Genomic DNA, 22,523 nt, shown 5'->3' on the forward strand with positions numbered 1-22,523 from the left:
CACCAAATCAAAGCCATTTGTTTCTATTTGTGCCGTTAGTTCATGGACCTTATTCTGAATACTGCGTGCATTTAGGTACAAGGTTTTTAAATATGTTCCACTGATTTGTCTTTCCCTTGAGCACTACATTTTTCTCACATTCTGACCTCCCATTAATCTCTGATAACTCAGCCTCATCCCCAACTTTCACTCCCCTTGTCACCTAACATTTTAATATTTTACATTTTCTTACTCCTCCGTAGTCATTAGACTGGCCCTGCCTGTTCGTTCTATTAATCTCTACCTTCTCACATGCTGACCTGCTGCTCTGATTCTCATTAACCATTATACTACTTGTAGTTTAATGCACACACACCATTTGCTAGTTTAGTACAACAAGTATACCTCCCCCCTCTGGTGTGCATGACAACAATCTGAATGTCATTGCGTTTCTGTTTTGTATCTAACTGATCATTTAAAACTAATAATTTTAGGTTTATGTCTGGAAAAGAAATAAAGAAGAAGAAACATTTGTTTGGATTGCGAATTCGAGTGCCTCCCATTCCTCCCAATGGTGCAATGAAAGCTGAGGAAAGCACTGAGGAGGTTTCTCATGAGTTCAAGATTAAAGGAAGAAAGTCCAGTAAATCCACACCTGTACCTGCACCAGTAGCTGCAAAAAGGTAAAGCAATCCACTATAATTATCCTGTGGTTCTTTCAAGAAAGATCTGAGACAAACTGACAAGAGTCAGAAGCAGAGAAAGCACCCACTGGGCCAGATGACGGGCCATTCTGGGATACGTGAGGCGTGATCGTAGAATCTACAGTGCGGAAGGAGGCCATTTGGCCCATCAAGTCTGCACTGGCCTTTGTAAAGAGTACTCTACACAGGTCCACGCACCGACCCTATACCTGTAATCCAGTAACTCCACCTACAGGGCAATTTAGCATGGCCAATCCACTTAACCTGCACATCTTTGGACTGTGGGAGAAAACCGGAGCACCCGGAGAAACCCATGCAGACACGGGGAGAAAGTGCAAACTCCACACAGACAGTCACCCGAGGCCGGAATTGAACCCAGGTCCCTGGTGCTGTGACGCAGCAGTGCTAACCACTGTGCCACCATGCCGTGATCTCAGTGGTGCAAAGAGATTTGATGGTGTGTTCCAAGTAGTGAGATTCTGCATTATGAAGATTTTAGTAAGACGATAGGGTGTAAGACTTGTAGATACCCTTCCCACTTAAGATGCCAACCTGAAGTTATAATTATAATATAATAATCTTTATTGTCACAAGTAGGCTTTCATGAAGATACTATGAAAAGCCACTAGTCGCCACATTCCGGCGCCTGTTCGGGTTCACGGACGGAGAATTCAGAATGTCCAAATTACCTAACAGCGCGTCTTTCCGGACTTATGGGAGGAATACGGAACACCCGGAGGAAACCCAGGTAGACACGGGGAGAACGTGCGGAATCCGCACAGACAGTGACCCAAACCTGGAATCGAACCTGGGGCGCAGGCTCTGTGAAGCAACAGTGCTAATCACTGTGCTATCATGCCGCCCAGATAACAGGCCATTGCCCTTTTTTTGATTTGATCAATTTTGTAATTTGATTTTTCTTATTACTATTTCTCCCTTCATTTAGTGCAAGATTACTGAGTTCAGTGTTACTGATGCACCATTTTTATATATTTTTAAGCAGTTTGTTTGTGTAGATTATTGTACTCTTGCATTTTTGACCTATGCTCAGATGGTAGAGTAAACCTGTGGGAAAATTATCCATTTCAAGGTATCTTACTTTTTACTCTTCACATTTTAAAAAACTCAGCTTTCAAGCGGGCATTTTTGGAACAGGTGTTCCGGCCTCAATGCATCAGCCATTTAGGCTACACCCAACATTTATTTTTAAAGTGAGGGCTTAAAGGACCCTTCCAGCTGTTAACATTGACTCGGAGAGCTGCAGAGCTCGTGACCTCCTTTGGAAACCCTGCATTTAAGAGTCAGCCACATTGCTGTGGATCTGGAATCTCACACATTTTTGCTACCACACATTGACCAAACCAGGTAAGGATAGAAGATTTCCTTCTCTAAAGGACATTAGTGAGCTTACGATAGTTGCTGATGGTTGCCATGCTTTATGTGCAAATTTATTCATTGAATTTCAATTCCAGCAATTGCTGTGTTGGCACCCAAATCCAGAGCATTAGCCTGGGCCTCTGTAAAACCCATGCTTGACAAATTTACTGGAATTCTTTGAGGATGTAACTCATAGAGTTGACGAGGACGAACCAGTGGATGTGGCTTATTTTGACTTTCAGAAGGCTTTCGGCAAAGTCTCACAGAGGAGATTAGCATGTAAAATTAAAGCGCATACGATGGGGTAGTGTATTGGGATGGGCAGAAAACTGGTTGGCAGGCAGGAAACAAGGAATATTAATCAACTGGTCTTTTTCCAAATGGCCGGCAGTGATTAATGGGGTGCCGCAGGGATAGGTGCTGGGTCCCCAGTTATTCAAAATATGTACTCCTAATTTAGATGAGGGAACTAAATGTAATATCTCAAGATTTGCAGACCACACAAAGCTGGGTGGGAGGATGAGATGTGAGGAGGATGCAGAGATACTTCAGTGTGATTTGGACAAGCTGAGTGGGCAAATGCATGGTAGATGCAGTATAATGTGGATAAATGTGAAGTTATCCACCCAGGTAGCAGAAACAGGAGGACTGATTATTATCTGAATGACTATAAATTGAGAGAGGGGAATATGCGCAAGACCTGGATGTCCTCGTACGCCAGTCGCCGAAGGTAAGCATGCAGGTGCAGCAGGCAGTTAAAAAGGCAAATGGTAAACTGGCCTTCATAGCGAGAGGATTCGAGTACAGGAGCATGGATGTCTTCATGTCGTTACACAGGCCCTTGGTGAGACCGCACCTGGCTATTGCCCTCTATAGGTCTTTGCAGACATTGTCTCCTTATCTGAGGAAAGACGTTCTTGCTCTAGAGGGAGTGCAGAAAATGCTTACCAGACTGATTCCTGTGACGGCGGGACTGACCTATGAGGAGAGGTTGGGGGGGAATCTCAGTCTGAGGCTAAGGGGTAGACTGTTTAGGACTGCAATGAGGAGAAGTGCTTCACCCAGATAGTAGTGAGCCTGTGGAATTCTGTACTGCAGAAAGTAGTTGATGTCAAAACATTGTGTGTTTTCAAGAAGGAGTTAGAGATAGCTTTTGGGGCGAAAGAGGGAAGGTGGGAACCGACTATTGAGATGGATGATCAGTCATGAGCATAATGAATGGCGGAGCAGGCTCGAAGGGCTGAATAGCCTAATCCTATTTTCTACATTTCATCTAGTGACATTGGCACTTGCCCCACAATCTACCCCTGAAAAAGCTCATGTCTGGGAACCTCCTGAAGAACCTTAATGCCTTGCTAATGGGGACTGTATAAATGGCTCACTCATATTCTCCTGAGGCTATTGCCCTCTATAGGTCTTTGCAGACATTGTTTACAATCTCCAGGGATGTGGTAGTACCGTAAAGATGTGCTCCCCCCCCCCCCCCCCCCCCCCCACCCTGGAGGTCCCCATGTAATGATTGCACAGCAGTTGCCTGAGAAGCTCAAACCTTTGTTGTGCAATTGCCCTATGTTGGAAACCATCCGAAACCCCAAACTTAGGTTTGAAATCGCAACCCCCGCCACCGAGGCTGCCCTTCCTCCCCGGTCTTTCAGTGAGTTTCTTCTTTACCTCCAACTCAGCTGCCCTCGACACATGACCTCAGTGACCTGCAGCACTGCATCTTTTCCACCTGGCCCGAGTCAGAAGGTTGAGTGAGAAAGGTGAGGCTGCATTTCAATGTCAGCAGCGAGGAGAGGATTTACAATATGATTAATTGCCACTCCATGGAAGTTACAACCTGATGGCTACAATTCAGAGGATTGCCATGTGGAAGATTCAAACAAATTGGATAGCCATTTTGGTGCAAACCCAGTCTCACTTTTCGCCTGTGTTTTTAAAAAAATTTAGAGTACCCAATTCATTTTTTCCAATTAAGGGGCAATTTAGTGTGGTCAATCCACCTACCCTGCACATCTTTGGGTTGTGGGGGTGAAACCCTTTGCCTGTGTTTTTAAAAAGTCTTCTTAAAAGTTCAATTTTGGGCAGCACGGTGGCAGAGTAGTTAGCACTGCTCCCTCAACACCGAGGTCCCAGGTTCGATCCTGGCCCTGATTCACTGTCCGTGTGGAGTTTGCACATTCTCCCAGTGTTTGCGTGGGTTTCGCCCCCACAACGCAAAGATGTGCGGGTTAGGTGGATTGGCCACACTCTATTGCCCCTTCATTGGAAAAAAACAAATTGGGTACTCTACAATTTTTTAAAAATTCAATTTGGTTTTCCAGCTCTTGGATTAAAAATTATTATTTGCCATAAAACACATTTTAATGACAATCTGACAAGACATATTATCCCACAAGCCAGGGACCGGGTTCAATCCTGACCTTGGATGGTCATATGTGTGAAGTTTGCACGTTCTCCTTGTGTCTACATGGGTTTCCTCCCACAGTCCAAAGATGTGAAGCTCAGGTGGATTGACTATGCTAAAATTGCCCTTTTGTGTCCAAAGATGTGCAGGTTTGGTGCGGTTACGGGTTTGGGAGGGAGGAAGGAGGTGTGGGCCGAGGTAGGCTGCTCAGAGCAATGGTGCATACCCGATGCTCCAAATGGTGGCCTCCTGTACTTTAGAAATTTTATGAACCCTGCATTTCTTTGTTTTGGTAGTTCGGTTTTAATCTCTTTGGTTTAATGTCGACATAGGCAGTGGTTTGGGAATATGTTCCCTCCAGTGCTTCTGAAAATATTTACTTAAGGGGGCTGTTGAGCTTGAAAAAAATAAGTTTTACCTTTGATTTGGACATGCTCTTAAAACAGCACATGTGTGTTCCTACACCACGCGGACTGCAGTGGTTCAAGAAGGCAGCGCACAGCCACCGTCTCGAGCTCAATTGGGGATGGGCAATAAATATGGCCTAGCCATGGAGAACTATGTCTCATAAAAGAATAAATAAAAACAAGTCCTTTAAACATGATGTCACAATTCTGTGTAGATTTTAAATAATGACTATGTATTTTTCTCCCAATAGTGCATTAAATAATGGCATTGAGAAAAAAGGCAAGAAAAAGTCTTCAGTTGAACCTTCTAAACAATACACAAAATTGAAGGTCAAGAGATTTTCTGACTCAGTAACTGTAGTAAGTACACTTGTTTTTTCCTTCAACGTTCCTCCTTTGCAGCTTGGCTGTTGGCCTTATTAAGATATGATGAAGTGTAATTGAACAAACAGCAACTATCTTAGTCAAATGATTCCACTGAGGATCCTTTAGTAGTGCATAAACCATGAATGACTACTTGAGTTGAGGTTATTTTGATAGTGGAAGGTCACATCTACTGAGCTATGTGTATTTGGAGCAGAGATCCATGGACACTGATCAGGGGTGGACTTTCTGACAGATTTTGTGTATGTTCACAACTCAGTTTAAGAATAGTTAAATTAGATAAAAGGGTGCCACTGTCGCACAGTGGTTAGCACAGTTGCTTCACAGCTCCAAGGTCCCAGGTTCGATTCCTGGCTTGGGTCACTCTGTGTGGAATCTGCACGTTCTCCCCATGTCTGTGTGGATTTCCTCCGGGTGCTCCAGTTTCCTCCCACAAGTCACAAAAGACGTGCTGTTATGTAATTTGGACATTCTGAATTCTCCCCATGTACCCGAATAGGCGCCGGAATGTGGTGACATGGGGCTTTTCACGGTAACTTCATTGAAGTGTTAATGTAAGCCTACTTGTGACAATAATAAAGATTATTATATTATTATTACTGATTTATGATGATCAGCAAAAGAACCAGAGGCAACTTAAGGTAAAGTATTTTTACATCGGGAGTGCTAAGGATCTGGAAAGCACTGCCTGGGAGTTGGTGGGGCAGATCCAATCATCAATTTGAAAATGGAATTGGATAAGCACCTTAATAAAGAATATTTACTGGGCTATGGGGGAAGGGAGAGGGAACAGCTGAGTGTTTGCCAACTTTCCAACTTTGGCAACTATCTGCAAGAGAGTCATGGGGACAATGGCTACTTCCTGTGTTTCACAGTTCTGTGATTCTTTGTTTGAAAATTCCTAAACTAATCCTCACTGGAAATGTTAAATGAATAGCTTTAATGAATATTTTCTCTATACGTTTCCATACAAAATATGCTAATAGGCAATTGCTGTGTGAAATTAATGCATCATCAAAATTGCACTATTTGCCATTAATCCCTCTAAACGCATCTTCGGTCATCACTCGCTAAAAAGTATGATTGTCCACCTAAGAAATTCTGTGTTACTAGTCATTGGTTCTATGGATCCTTGCGTGGCTAATGAGCCTGATCTTAGAACAATATCTTCACCCCTCTCTTGGTAGGTGTTTCTGGGAGGTGGACTCCAGATCGCCGGTATTGCTTTCTCAGGTTCACTTTCCGGGCCTCCCCTTGTCGTTGGGTGTCCTGGAAGAATTGTGTCCCTTCAAATCAGGAGGTTTCTCCAACTAGGTCTCTTCTGAGCAAGGGTCTCCCAGATGTTGGCACCTTTGTTTCATTTCTTCAGGTGAGCCTTCAGGGTATCTTTGCAGCATTTCCGTTGTCGTTCTCTTGTTCCAGAGCCTTTCTTGAGCAGGGTGAAGAAGATTTGCTTTGACAGTTGGGGCTTTGACATCCTAAGCACATGGCTGGCCCACTGGAGTTGGTTTCGGATGTTCTTTGCCTCGATGCTGGTGCTCTTGGCTCCTTCTAGGATGCTGGTTTTTGTACACCAGTCCTCTCAGATGATGCAGAGAATCCGTCTCAAGACAGCATTAATGGTACCTCTCCAGGGCCTTCAGATGGAGTCTGTATGTAGTCCAAGTTTGAGCATTACAGAAGAGTTGGGAGGACGACTGCCTTGTACATGAGGATCTTGGTGTCAGCAGAAATGTCGTGGTTGTCAAAGACTCTCTTCTTAAAGCGTCAAAAGGAGGCGCTCACAGAATGGATACGACGTTGGATCTCCACATCGATGTCAGACTTAGATGAGAGGTGGCTCCCCAGGTATGGGAAATGTTTCACATTTGGTAAGGTTTCTCCGTTGATCTAGATGGGGGAGAGACTGGGTCTTTGTCATGGGATGGGTTACTAAAGGACTTGAGTCGTCTTGAGGTTGTGGCGAGACCGATTCTTCGGTATGCTTCCGTGAAGGTGTCAAGCAAAGCTTGGAGATTCTCTTCTGAGAGAGTGCAGATAGCGATGTCATCCGCATGCTGAAGTTCCATAAGTGATGTCAGTGTCGTTTTCTTCTTGGATTTCAACCAGTTGAGGTTGAAGGTATTCCGTCCATATCCACTCCACTAGGAAGCTTGTTTTTCTTTAATAAACATTTTATTGAGGTATTTTTGGTATAGTAACACCAACAAAATAAACAATATACATGAAACCATAAACATAGCGCAAAAGCCGTTTACCTTTCGTACAGGTCCCACCCTTATTACCCCCCTACTCTAACCTAAACTATCCCCCGCCCACCCCCAGTCTGCTGACGATTAATTTTCCGCAAAGAAGTCGACGAACGGTTGCACCTCCGGGTGAACCCTAACAGTGAACCTCTCAAGGCAAACTTAATTTTCTCCAAACAGAGAAAGCTAGCCATGTCCGATAGCCAGGTCTCCGACTTCGGGGGCTTTGAGTCCCTCCATGCCAATAGTATCCATCTCTGGGCTACCAGCGAAGCAAAGGCCAGAACACCTGCCTCTTTCTCCTCCTGGATTCCCGGATCTTCCAACACCCCAAAAATCGCCACCTCTGGACCCAACCTTGGACATGACGTCCGCAAACCCCTGCCAAAATCCCCGAAGCTTTGGACATGTCCAAAACATGTGGACGTGGTTCACTGGTCCTCCCGCGCATTTTGTGCACCAGTCCTCCACCCCAAAGAATCTGCTCATCCGGGCCACTGTCATGTGAGCCCGGTGAACAACCTTAAATTGTATCAGGCACAGCCTGGCACATGTTGCGGACGCGTTGACTCTACTCAGCGCGTCCGAGGAAGCTTGTTTTTGATAAGGTGAAGGGTCGTGGCGATCAAGATGGAAAAAAGGGTGGGGGCAATGACACGTCCCTGCTTGACTCCAGTCTTGATGTTGAAGGTTTCTGTCTGTCTTCCGTTGGTGAGGACTGTGGCTGACATCTTGTTGTGGAGGAGTCTGAGGGTGTTAATGAATTTCTCTGGACAGCCGGTCTTTGACGGGACCTTCCGTAGCACTTCCCGATTTCCTGAGTCAAGAGCCTTGATCAGATCAATGAAAGCCATGTAGAGTCGTTGATGTTGCTCCTGGCATTTCTTTTGAAGTTTTCGAGCAATGAAATCATGTCCACTGTTCCATAGTTTGGTCGGAAGAGACACTGGCTTTCTGGAAGGATTTCTTCAGAGACCGGGAGAAGGCGGCTAGCAAGTATTCAGACAATGATCTTCCTGGCGATGGAGAGTAGGGAATTCTTGGTAATTCCCACAGTCCTCTTTGTCTCCTTTCTTGAAGATGGTGGTGATGATGGCATCCCTGAGGTCGACAGGAATTTATTCTCTGTCCCAGATTTTCAGGAACAGCTGGTGGAAATGACTGGTGATGTTTCAAGTTTGAACATCTCTGCTGGAATCCCATCCATTCCTTCAGCTTTTCCATTCTTTGTTTAAAGGTGGCTTCAGCTTTGTCCATGCTTGGTGGGAGTCCAACATCATTGATGGGGAGCTGGGGGATTTCCTCAAACATGTCCTCATCTATGATTGTATCATGGTTTAGGAGTTCTTTGGAGGGTTCTCCCCATCGAAGACTGATGTTTTCTCTGTCTCAAGAGAGTTCCGTCCTCGGCACCGGTTTGAGGCCGAAGGTGTTGGGTCCATATATTGCCCTGGCATTGAAGAAGCCCTGGGCGTCGTGCTTGTAGGCAATGAGTTGCAGCTCCTTAACTTTCTCAATCCACCATTAGTTCTTGATTTCCCCGTCACCATCGCTGATTGAGCTATCCCCTTTGCCTTGTTGGTGATGTTGTTTTGCCAGGCACAGTGAGCTTTCTCCTTGTCAATGAGGTCTTGGATGGTGTGGTTGTTCTCGTAGGAGCAGTCTTGATGTTTCCTGGTCTTGTCGCCAACGGTTTCTTCACGGCTTGATGATGGCTGTCTTCAGCTTTTTCCAGTTTTCCTCCACTCTATTAAAATGAACATGTTGGAGAAGACGTTGTTAGAAGTTTACTCGTATACTTGTCTCTTGAAGCCGCTCAACATTGATCTTTTTTCTGAGTTTCTTCATCTTCTGCTGCTTCTGATGGAGTTGATAGACATAGAGGAGCAGGTGAGCTGGTGGTTTGTTCAACAGCTGTTTGCACTGGTCATCGCTTCGGTGATGAGGGCATCTTTTTGGTCTTTGGATCGGACGATGACAATGTCGATCATGTGCCAGTGTTTTCATCGTGGATGTCTTCAAGAATTTGTCTTTTTGGTGGAACATTGTGTTTGTGATGACAAGCTGGTGTTCAGTGATTTTGATGAGCAGGAGGCCCCGTTGGGTTGCAATTCCCAACTCCTTCCTTTCCGATTGTTCCTTTCAAGAGTTTGGAGTCTTTTCCAATCCTGGATTTGAACTCCTCGAGGATAATTTTATCTTCTATTGGCAAACACGGTGTCCAGGGTGGAGTAGAAGCCTTCTTTGGACACATCATTGGCATCAAGGATTGGGGCGTAGGCACTCACGACCATTGCCTGCTGGCTCTTGGCAGAATTTCTTGTATTAATTTAAATGAATATACTAAATAAAACATTTTTAAAAACTCATTCCAACACTCTGGGGGGGTGGGGGGGAGGGGGGGGGGGGGGAAAGAGAGAGAGTTTTTAAAGGGCATATGATTGAGTATATTATTAGCACAGTGAAAATGTACCACTAAAATCCTAAATTGAAATTCAGGTCAAGAAGTAGCCAAACGTTTCGACAGCTAAATTAAGATTTCCTTTATGAAAGCAGTTAAGTCAAAATAGCGAAGTGAATTGCATTTTGGGCTAACAGTTGTCCCCACTGTATTGAATTTAATGCTCTTTCAATGCTTTGTGATAGTGTGTAATTTTTGTGCTGTTGAATGATGGGATTTGTGTAGATTAGTTCATCTTTTGGCTGTGCATCTGAGGAGAAAAGCAGAGACTAGGAATATTTTATTTATAGTTGAATTTGGAAGTGCAAATGTTTTTGAAGTTCATTCTGAAACTTTATCATTTTATTACTTCCAGGAAAATGAGAAAAGCAACCAAAGCCACTGTGACATTCAAGACCAATCTGCAATGCTGGATACACTTGCCTTGGATCTTCCTGGTCCCAAAAGGTAGTTGATGGGTTTTCAATATTCAGTGTAAAAGATGCTCTTAATGTAATGCTTAGTCATTTTTGCATGCTTTTGCTATTATGTCTTCAAAGGATCTGATTATTACTGAAGACTGTTAAATTTATGCAAAGCAATTGAATTTTTCAGTGACAAGACAAAAATTTGGACCAAGAGTAGCCATATCATCCCTCAAGCTTGTCTTGTCATTCAAGAAGATCATGTCTAAATCTCTGCGTCAGTTCCACTTTCTTGCCCCATCTCTTCCCTTTACTGCCTTAGGTGTAGATTGACCTCAATCTTGAATATACTTTGTGACTGAGAATTCCAAAGTTTCAGAATCCTCTGTGATGCAATTCCACCTTGTCTCAGTCCTAATTGCTCGGCATTTATCCTGAGGTTATGACCCCCCACCTCGCGTTAGACCCTCCAGCCAGGGGAAACAATCTCTCAATCTATCAAACCTGCTTCTAAATCCAGAGAATATTGGCTCATGTTACTTTTGGGCACTGCTTTTATTCTGGGAATCAATCTAGTGAACCTTTATTGCACATCCTCTAAGTCAATTATATGTTTCCTTGGGTAAGGAGACAAAAACTTTACACAGTACCCCAGATGTGATCTCATCAGCACCTCACATAACGCGAGAAAATTTAATACTGCTACTATCTTGCAATAAAAGCTGAAAACATTGCCTTCCTAATTCTTTGCTGTACCTGCATGTTAAATATTTGTGATTCATGTTCAAGGACATCAGAATCTCTCTGAATCTCAATATTTGTTCACCTCATGTTTTTAAAAGCAATTTTGCTTTTCTATTCATCCTACTGACAGTGACTCTCTCATTTCCCCACATTTTAATCCGTCTGCCACATTTTTGCCCAATCACTTAACTGCAGCCTTTTGCAGTCCCTTTTCTTTCAGCTTATTTTTCCACCTCTCTTTATATTGTAGGCAAAATTGAATATAATAATCGCTTATTGTCACAAGTAGGCTTCAGTGAAGTTACTGTGAAAAGCTCCTAGTTGCCACATTCCAGCACCTGTTCGGGGAGGCCGGTACGGGAATTGAACCTGCGCTGCTGCCTTGTTCTGCATTACAAGCCAGCTGTTTAGCCCACTGTGCTATATTATACTCAGCTCCATCATTTTAAATCATTGACATAGATTGTGAAAAGCTGAGGCTCAAGCAATGATCCTTGCAGCACTCCACCAGTTTACACCCTGTATTGTGAAAATTACCTGTTCATTCTTCACTGTTTTCTGTCTGTTAAATAATCCTCAGTCCGTGCGAATATATTACATCTGGTATGGCACTTATCGAGAAGCCTCTGGGAATCAAAATATACTAGAGCCATTGGTTTTTTTCCGCTTATGTAACCTCATAGCTACACCCTCAAAAAAACACTAGGTTTGAGAGACCTGATTTTCTTTTTGTCAAACAATGTTGACTTTGCCAAACCATAGTATGAACTTCCACATGCCCTGTCAGTGTATCCTTAATAATGGATTCTAGCATTTTTAATAATAATATAATAATTAATTAATATTATTATGAATAACGGATTCTAGCATTTTCCTCCCCTCCCACCTATGTCAGGTTAACTGGCCTATAGTTCTCTGTTCTCAGTTTCCCCTCTTTCCTTTCTTGACCAGCAGGTTATTTTCCCATCAACAGGGACTACTTTAGAACCAAATGAATTCTGGTAGATCAAAACAACATATGCACTATTTCTGCAGGAACCTCTTTCTGGCCCTGGGGATTTGTCAACTTTTAGTCCCATTATTTTCTCCAGTACTTTTTTCGTCAATAATTGCTTTAAATACCTCTTTAAACTCTTGGTTACAATGTCTTTTTATATTCTTTGCGTCTTCTACTGTTAAGGCTGACAAAATATTTAATTCCTCCATCATTTCTTTTTTCTCCATTATAATTTTTCCCATTTTAACCCAAAACCCTAGTTTACTTTTCACTAATCTCATCCTCTTTTTATGCTTGTTATCAAACTCTTACCATCTTTTAATATTTCTTCGGAGTTTACCCTCATTCTATTTTATTGGTCATCCTTCACCGTTTTTATAAAAAGTATATTTATTGAGATTTTACATTTAAAAACACAGCAAAGTTACACAATAATACATTGCCATAAGCAAGGAGAGAAAAAACAAATACAGCTTCACCTACATGAGTACAGAATGAAACCAGAGAACAACATCGCAACTGGCTCAATACAATCATCAGACTGAACTAGATACTCTTCTAGCCCCACCAGAGACGAGGGATTACCAAATCAGGATAAGAACCAATATTTTTTTTTTAAAAAAAAATAAAAAAAATTTAGAGTACCCAATTCATTTCTTCCAATTAAGGGACAATTTAGTGTAGCCAATCCACCTACCCTGCACATCTTTGGGTTGTGGGGGCGAAACCCCGCAAACACGGGGAGAATGTGCAAACTCCACACGGACAGTGACCCAGAGCCGAGATCGAACCTGGGACCTCAGCACCGTGAGGCAACAGGGCTAACCCACTGCGCCACCGTGTTGCCGCTATAAGAACCAATATGATGCTCATCTGGATGAAGAGAAGAAAGGGTGGTGCAGAAACCCGAGGTGGGGGAAACCCAGCCTAGCTCAAGGCGAACACTGTTGCAGAAATGATACCCAGAGCAACCTCTCTCCTCAACAACCTAACCACCATAATAAATCAGAAGAGGAACACCGAGAGACCCAAGCAAAAGAAAAGAAAAACTCAACCTCAAGGAGGAGACCGAAGGACCCAGTCCTACAGTATGCAAAATTCTGTCCAGGCCAAAGAAGGATAAGGATACAAATTCTTAATTTGGAGAAGATAAACAAAAATATAAATGCAAATGAAAAACACAAAACGGATTAGCTCTAACTGTGTGTGTTTGTGCAGGGGGGGCGGGGAGGAACGTGTGAAGCTATCCTCAAACTCAATGAGGACTAAACTAACCCTGTCAACCATATTCACCTCACCCTGGCTCCACTCGTCCTCTTCATAAATGAGACCGGGGTAGACTAAGAAACACACCCCAAGAAGAATTATAAGACACTAACCAGAAGGGGTAAAACTGCACTAATCACACTTCCCATATTTTAAAAATATATATATTATTGGGATTTTTTTTTTTACATTCAGTAACAAGAATTATACACAACAAATGAGACAGAGCCATTGGCAAAAACACTTTTCCTGTGACTCGGATTCCTGTGTTTGCATTATCCTATTTACATTGTATTTAAAATCAATACCAGAACTCTTTTTTTTGGGGGGGGGGGGGTCTTTCTCTCTCTCTCTTTCTCTCCCCCCCCCCCCCCCCCCCCGTCCTGCCGGTTGCGAACAGGTTCTCAAAGAGGGTTGTGAACTTCTTCCATGTGTCATGGAATCTCTCCTCGGACCCTCTGATCAAGAATTTTATCTTCTCTCGTCTCAGGAACTCGACCACCTCTGAGACCCACTCCGAGGCCCTGGGTGGCGCTGCCGTCGTCCGACCCAGTAAGAGATCTCCGCATGGCGATCAGTGAAGTGAAGGCCAGGGCATCTGTCCCCCTCCCAGAGTAGAGCACTGGATGCTCTGACACCCCAAACACCGCCACAGATTGGCACGGCTCCATATCTACCTCCACAACCCTGGTGTGGTTGGCTGGGCTCCCCTAACATAGCTCACATTTATCCTCTACCTCCAGGAAGAACCCGCTCATGCATGTTTTAGCAAGATGCACTCGGTGCGCACAAGGAATGGTGGAGTTGATCTTGTGCAGTGCCTTGATCCAGAGGACGCCCCCCTCCCCCCAATTCCAATACCAGCTTCTCTCTTTCCCCCCCCCCCCCCCATTTCCGTCTCGTCTCGTTCAGTAGGGCCCTAACTTTCTCTGAGTTGTCCGTAAGTGTCGCCACATTTGTCGTTCCCTAATCCCCTAACATTGTGTCCAAAAGTGTGTGTCTGGGCCTCTGGGGGAATGCTTTTGCCTCCTTGCAGAGAAAGTCGCGCAGCTGAAGGTTTCTGAGCTTGTTCCCTTTCGAGAGTTGGAGCTTCTCCGAGAATTTTTCCAGGGTCGCCAGTCTACTGTCCATGTGCATTGTCCCTCTGTCCTCCCTCCATGTCCAAAATGTGGCGTCTGTCTTCGCCGGTGTGCACTGCTAATAAATGACTCAAAATGATTTTGCTAGAACAGGATAATCTAACACAGGCCACCACGCTCGCATTTCACAATCCTTACAGGGGAAAAAGACGGCAACAAAACATCAGCAACGTGATCAATAGCGAGTAATGTTCAGGGTTATAGAAGGACCGCAGGGTAACTTGTAGGATAAATATATCTTCCATGTCACACGAGAAGGCAAAGGATAAGGCAGGATCCACGAGCACACTTCAGGGTCTCTCCAGGATTCTAATGATCAAATCACGAAACACCATCACTTCTGCCATGCCTTCTCTCCGACGCCCATGTGGTCTACAGACTCGGCCCCTCAGCAACTGCAACCCCCCACAACGAGCATCGAGAATAGGATGATATAGGACCAGTGATCGGTGAGCCCTACCAACCACTGGCCTGACATGATATGTTGTGCTCCGTTGAATTTGATGCGCCCAGCCTCCAAATCAAGATTACCAAAACATGACGGTCAATTCTCGAACTCAATCGGAAACTCGTCTCCCACCTCTTGCCAGGGACAGGGCTCGGGGGGGATGGTGGGTGGGGGGGGCACCTGCTCGGCTCACATCTCCCGAATCTGTCAGGATAAATGGCACACCATGCCGCAGGATTTTGAAGGCAGTGCTCTTTCGAGTCCAAGGGCCCTCTCATGTGTCTCCACCGTTCTTCTAAAAGTACCTCTCGATCCTTCGAAGTGAGCTCTAATGACCTGCATTGCAGAACCGAAATTCTCTGCCGTCTAAGATGTTTTCATTCGATGCACATCGCACAGCCACAGTGAGTCCGCTCAGCACCACCTGCACCACTACAAACTGGGTCCCATCTCAGACCACCACAAACAAATGACGATTTTAGCATTTTGCCTCCAGGGACATAGCGCAAGCTATATAGCCCAAGAAAAAGTAAGTATGAAATGTGCACCAGGATGAAAAGAAGGATTAAAAGATGAGCAGAGCTGGAGCTCACAAAGATGCAACTGTTCCAATGCTCGCATCAGTCACCCTCCCCAGATTATTAAACCCTTCCCAATTCTCAGACTTGCTTTTTGACTTGGCAACATTTAAGTTTCTCCTTTTAGTCCTTGATTTTTCTAGTTAGCCACGCTGGAACCACTTTAACCAAGGTGTCTATTTGTTGAGAATTATGAATTATTCATTTTTGTGCCATTGCTTAGCTACCGTTATATTTTTTAACCTAATTTCCAAATCTACACCGTTGATTTATTCCTCTCGTACGCCTCCAAAATTACCTTTGCTTAAATTTAACCCACTAGGTCTGGATTTAATCACATCACTCTGAAACTTAATACAGCGTTGTTGTTTAAATTATTGTTTTTCTTGCATTCCAGGAGGCTTGTTGAGAAAACTGCACAATCTTCTAATACCTCTGATGTAGAATCCACTGGTGCAGCCAGCACAACCGAAACTACCTCAACTAGTCTGTCTAGACAGTCAAGGTAATCGCCCATTCTTTCAACGGCTTCCAGTCAAAGCGTTTTAGTTTTTCAGTCCAATCAAAAGAATAATTAATATTGGTAAAAATGAGTGAAATTAGGGTTTAATCAATCTTTGAAACGGTATGCTCTCCTATACCTCCGATAGCTTGAATATATCTTAAGAAATGCAGCCATTGAGGAAGTTCCACAGAAGAGTCATTGGACTCTACGTTAGTCTGACAGAATTGGTAAGAGAGTTAATGTTTAGAGTCCAATATGAATTGTTTCTCTCTCCACCGATGCTTCCAGACCTGCTGAGTTTTTGCTGCATTTCCTGGTTTTATATGAGAAAAATGTGCTTTCTTTACCTCCCTTCACTGTCTGTGCGGAGTCTGCATGTTCTCCCCGTGTCTGCGTGGGTTTCCACCGGGTGCTCCGGTTTCCTCCCACAGTCCAAGGATTAGCAGGTTAGGTGGATTGGCAATAGAACATAGAACGATACAGTGCTGTACAGGCCCTTCGGCCCACGATGTTGCACCGACATGGGAAGTCAAAAAACAAAAGCCATCTAACCTACACTATGCCATTATCATCCATATGCTTATCCAATAAACTTTTAAATGCCCTCAATGTTGGCAAGTTCACCACTGTTGCAGGTAGGGCATTCCATGGCCTCACCACTCTTTGCGTAAAGAACCTACCTCTGACCTCTGTCCTATATCTATTACCCCTCAGTTTAAGGCTATATCCCCTCGTGCTAGCCATTTCCATCCGCGGGAGAAGGCTCTCACTGTCCACCCTATCTAACCCTCTGATCATTTTGTATGCCTCTATTAAGTCTCCTCTTAACCTTCTTCTCTCTAACGAAAACAACCTCAAGTCCATCAGCCTTTCCTCATAAGATTTTCCCTCCATACCAGGCAACATCCTGGTAAATCTCCTCTGCACCCGTTCCAAAGCTTCCACGTCCTTCCTATAATGAGGTGACCAGAACTGTACGCAATACTCCAAATGCGGCCGTACCAGAGTTTTGTACAGCTGCAACATGACCTCCTGACTCCGGAACTCAATCCCTCTACCAATAAAGGCCAACACACCATAGGCCTTCCTCACAACCCTATCAACCTGGGTGGCAACTTTCAGGGATCTATGTACATGGACACCGAGATCCCTCTGCTCATCCACACTTCCAAGAATTTTACCATTAGCCAAATATTCCGCATTCCTGTTATTCCTTCCAAAGTGAATCACCTCACACTTCTCTACATTAAACTCCATTTGCCACCTCTCAGCCCAGCTCTGCAGCTTATCTATATCCCTCTGTAACCTGCTACATCCTTCCACTATCGACAACACCACCGACTTTAGTATCGTCTGCAAATTTACTCACCCACCCTTCTGTGCCCTCCTCTAGGTCATTTATAAAAATGACAAACAGCAACGGTCCCAGAACAGATCCTTGTGGTACGCCACTTGTAACTGAACTCCATTCTGAACATTTCCCATCACCACCACCCTCTGTCTTTCAGCTAGCCAATTTCTGATCCACATCTCTAAATCACCCTCAATCCCCAGCCTCCGTATTTTCTGCAATAGCCTACCGTGGGGAACCTTATCAAACGCTTTACTGAAATCCATATACACCACATCAACTGCTCTACCCTCGTCTACCTGTTGAGTCACCTTCTCAAAGAACTCGATAAGGTTTGTGAGGCATGACCTACCCTTCACAAAGCCATTCTGACTATCCCTAATCATATTATTCCTATCTAGATGATTATAAATCTTGTCTCTTATAATCCCCTCCAAGACTTTACCCACAACAGACGTGAGGCTCACCGGTCTATAGTTGCCGTGGTTGTCCCTACTCCCCTTCTTGAACAAAGGGACCACATTTGCTATCCTCCAGTCCTCTGGCACTATTCCTGTAGCCAATGATGACATAAAAATCAAAGCCAAAGGCTCAGCAATCTCTTCCCTGGCTTCCCAGAGAATCCTAGGATAAATCCCATCAGGCCCCGGGGACTTAACTATTTTCAGCCTGTCCAGAATTGCCAACACCTCTTCCCTAAGTACCTCAATGCCTTCTATTCTAATAGCCTGGGTCTCCGCATTCTCCTCCACAACATTCTCTTTTTCCTGAGTGAATACTGACGAAAAATATTCATTTAGTATCTCGCCTATCTCTTCAGACTCCACACACAACTTCCCATCCCTGTCCTTGACTGGCCCTACTCTTACCCTAGTCATTCGCTTATTCCTGACATACCTATAGAAAGCTTTTGGGTTTTCCTTGATCCTACCTGCCAAATACTTCTCATGTCCCCTCCTTGCTCGTCTTAGCTCTCTCTTTAGATCCTTCCTCGCTACCTTGTAACTATCCATCGCCCCAACTGAAACTTCACACCTCATCTTCACATAGGCCTCCTTCTTCCTCTTAACAAGAGATTCCACTTCTTTGGTAAACCACGGTTCCCTCACTCAACGCCTTCCTCCCTGCCTGACCGGTACGTACTTATCAAGAACACGCAGTAGCTGTTCCTTGAACAAGCTCCACATATCCAGTGTGCCCAACACTTGCAGCCTACTTCTCCAACCTACCCCTCCCAAGTCATGTCTAATGGCATCATAATTGCCCTTCCCCCAGCTGTAACTCTTGCCCTGCGGGGTATACTTATCCCTTTCCATCACTAACCTACCTCCAAATCTAACACCTGGCCTGGTTCATTACCGAAAACCAAATCCAATGTGGCCTCGCCTCTTGTTGGCCTGTCAACATATTGTGTCAGGAAACCCTCCTGCACACATTGTACAAAAAACGACCCATCTAATGTACTCGAACTATATCTTTTCCAGTCAATATTTGGAAAGTTAAAGTCTCCCATAATAACTACCCTGTTACTTTCGCTCTTATCCAGAATCATCTTCGCCATCCTTTCCTCTACATCCCTCGAACTATTAGGAGGCCTATAGAAAACTCCCAACAGGGTGACCTCTCCTTTCCAGTTTCTAACCTCAGCCCATACTACCTCGGAAGAAGTGTCCCCATCTAGCAGCCTCTCCGCCACCGTAATACTGTTCTTGACTAGCAGCGCCACACCTCCCCCTCTTTTGCCTCCTCCTCTGCGCTTACTAAAACACCTAAACCCCCAGAACCTGCAACAACCATTCCTGTCCCTGCTCTATCCATGTCTCCGAAATGGCCACAACATCGAAGTCCCAGGTACCAACCCATGCTGCCAGTTCCCCTACCTTATTTCGTATACTCCTGGCATTGAAGTAGACACACTTCAAACCACCTACCTGAACACTGACCCCCTCCTGCAAAGTCAAATCTGTGCTCCTGACCTCTATACTCTCAACCTCCCGTACCCTAAGACTACAATCCAGGTTCCCATGCCCCTGCTGCATTAGTTTAAACTCCCCCCCCCCCCCCCCCCCCCCCCCAAAGAGCACGGACAAATCTCCTCTTTCCCCCCCCCCCCCCCCCCAAAGGATATTTGTGCCCCAGAGGTTCAGATGTAGACCATCCTGTCTGTAGAGGTCCCACCTTCCCCAGAAAGAGCCCCAGTTATCCAGAAATCTGAATCCCTCCCGCCTGCACCATCCCTGCAGCCACGTGTTTAATTGCTCTCTCTCCCTATTCCTCATCTCATTATCACGTGGCACGGGCAACAACCCAGAGATAACAACTCTGTTTATTCTCGTTCTGAGCTTCCATCCTAGCTCCCTAAAAGCCTGCCTGACATCCTTGTCCCCTTTCCTACCTATGTCGTTAGTGCCAATGTGGACCACGACTTGGGGCTGCTCCCCCTCCCCCTTAAAGACCCGGAAAACACGATCCGAGACATCACGTACCCTTGCACCTGGGAGGCAACATACCAAACGTGAGTCTCTCTCGCTCCCACAAAATCTATCTGTGCCCCTGACTATCGAGTCCCCAATTACTAATGCTCTGCTCCTCTTCTCCCCTTCCCTTCTGAGCAACAGGGACAGACTCCGTGCCAGAGGCCCGTACCCCATGGCTTACCCCTGGTAAGTTTCCCCCCCCCCCACAAGTATCCAAAGCGGTATACTTGTTACTCAGGGGAACGACCGCAGGGGATCCCTGCACTGACTGCTTCTTCCCAGTCCCTCTTACAGTTACCCATCTATCTCCAATCTTTGGTGTAACTAATTCCCTGAAGCTGCTATCTATGACCCCCTCTGCCTCCCGAATGATCTGAAGTTCATCCAACTCCAGCTCCAGTTCCCTAACTCGGGCTTGGAGGAGATTGAACATAGAACATACAGTGCAGAAGGAGGCCATTCGGCCCATCGACACTGCACCGACCCACTTAAGCCCTCACTTCCACCCTAACCCAATAACCCCTCCTAACTTTTTTGGACACTAAGGGCAATTTTGCATGGCCAATCCACCTATTGGACTGTGGGAGGAAACCGGAGCACCCAGAGGAAACCCACGCAGATACTGGGAGAACGTGCCGACTCTGCACAGACAGTGACCCAGCAGGGAATCAAACCCGAGACCCTGGCGCTGTGAAGCCACAGTGCTAACCACTATGCTACTGTGCTGAATTGCCCCTAGTGTCCAGAAAGGTTAGGAGGGGTTACGGGGATAGGATGGAAGTGTGGGCTTAAGTGGGGTGGTCTTTCCAAGGGTCGGTGTAGACTCGATGGGCCAAATGGCCTCCTTCTGCAGTGCAAATTCTATGTTCGCTGTATTTTCTTAAATTTCAGAACAGGTTTTGATCAGCTCAGCAAACATCAACTGCACCGAAATAGTTCAAAACTGTGTCATAGCCTAAATTACTGAAGTGACATGTTTTTCTACATTTTAAGAACCTATTAGTGTTTTGTATGTAAAAATATTGGTGCAATTTTTGAAAATGCTCTTAATTTTAACTGTGGCAATGCCCTTTATGCAGATAGTGTTTTACATTTATAAGCATTCATTCATTGGAAGTTTTTCTGTTGAAAACCTAACTTGCTGGGTTTGAAAGATAGAAAATAGATACTATTACAAATTAATTCTGTTGTAGGAACATTTTGACTTTTATGGCAGTACCTCTGCATGAATAAAACTTCATGAGACGTAAAATTATTATTGCAAGTTGGGTTGAAAATAGACTTCTTGTGTTACTTATTAGGCCAAGTATTCTTTTGAAGATTTCAGCTTATATATCTATTATTTTGATTTAGTCTTTCTGGTCCAAGAAGGAGAACTCGCACTGGTAGATCTTGGCCATTAACGTTGCAACGTTTGAAAAAAAGGCGAGGTCGTGCTTCACCTAGAACCTTTCAGGCACAGACATCAGAAAGTGGAAATGATAATGATGAAAAAGATGATTGCCAGTATGAAGGACTTGATACAGAAATCATCAGTGATCAGGACATGCACCTGAATCATTTAAAATCATCAATTACTAACTATTTTGGTGCTGCTGGTAGACTTGCTTGTGGTGAAAAGTATCGAATCCTGGCTCGTCGAGTGACTCTGGATGGCAAAGTGCAGTACCTGGTGGAGTGGGAAGGAATAACTGCATCTTGATTACTTGTAATCCAGTTTCTTTGAGAAGCTCAGTTTATCTTGTGAACTCTTGAACCTTTGAAGCTGATCTTCAGACAGACATTAAGGTCTTGATGTGTCTCTGCTTCTATGTATTTCTGATAAATTTTATTCCTATGCAACTGAGAACTTTAAGCCCTGGGAGTGGGTAATTTTAAGTGTAAATGTTAATTAGCCATAATCTTCAACATTTTCAGGAACCATTTGCAATATTTTACAGTGACTTTTTCCACTCAGGCTTGATCTAAGAATTTTGGTGCTACTGCTTACAACTGTGTACTTAAACAATACATGCGGGGATTGATTGATCTGTAGGTCAGTCTACCAAAATGAATTTGAAGTTATGTATTTTTTTTATTTTGTCTGTAGTGTTGGTAGATGTTCTCAGATTCTTGTGTTGAATTCACAGGGTGAACAGAGTAATATTGCCTTTTGATGAATCCGTACTGTACCTGGCAATTTGCTGTACCTTAATGATCACATTGATACCTCTGGAATTTTAAAAAATGTTACCCAGGATTGTTTTTCAGACTGGCAACTTTTTTGTAATGCTATTGTAAGCAAACCTGTTAGTTATTGCCATGTGTTTTTAAATTTGTAATCGGCTGGTATAGCCAAAGAATAAAGAATTAAATTCACAAAGCTTTTTAAGTTGAAATTGGGAAGTATATAGTTCAAATATTCACATTAAATTTACTTGCTATATTAACCATCTTCTCACTCCACAATCTGCATCATTCCCCCCCCTCTTCACTTCTCTTCTGCCTTTCTTTATTCTACTGAATTGCTTTCATTTATTTCCGGTGTCATCTAAAAAGGTTCCAATTCTTGTTGGACTAAGATCCCATGGGCACTGGTACACTAAATTTTGGATCACAGTTGCCTTCTTCACTGCGGATGTCCATCATTAGGGGATGTGGTGGCAT

At 44.3% G+C, this 22,523-nt stretch overlaps 1 protein-coding gene across 3 annotated transcripts in view; it reads left to right on the top strand.

Annotated features, from left to right (window-relative positions):
- mtf2 (metal response element binding transcription factor 2) overlaps positions 1-22,239 on the top strand; it is a 106,725-nt gene extending 84,486 nt beyond the window's left edge. For 2 of the 3 annotated variants that reach the window (XM_072510502.1, XM_072510503.1), the window contains exons 11-15: positions 474-662; positions 5,126-5,234; positions 10,324-10,415; positions 15,942-16,049; positions 21,231-22,239. In XM_072510502.1, coding sequence (XP_072366603.1) covers positions 474-662; positions 5,126-5,234; positions 10,324-10,415; positions 15,942-16,049; positions 21,231-21,579 — 847 coding nt within the window. In that variant the 3' untranslated portion in view covers positions 21,580-22,239. The remainder of the gene's footprint in view (positions 1-473; positions 663-5,125; positions 5,235-10,323; positions 10,416-15,941; positions 16,050-21,230) is intronic. The other variant, XM_072510505.1, reaches the window with a different exon arrangement.
- The last annotated feature ends 284 nt before the right edge of the window (positions 22,240-22,523 follow it).

The sequence above is a fragment of the Scyliorhinus torazame genome, chromosome 7 (genome assembly GCF_047496885.1).
Source record: "Scyliorhinus torazame isolate Kashiwa2021f chromosome 7, sScyTor2.1, whole genome shotgun sequence".
Classification (NCBI taxonomy): domain Eukaryota; kingdom Metazoa; phylum Chordata; class Chondrichthyes; order Carcharhiniformes; family Scyliorhinidae; genus Scyliorhinus; species Scyliorhinus torazame.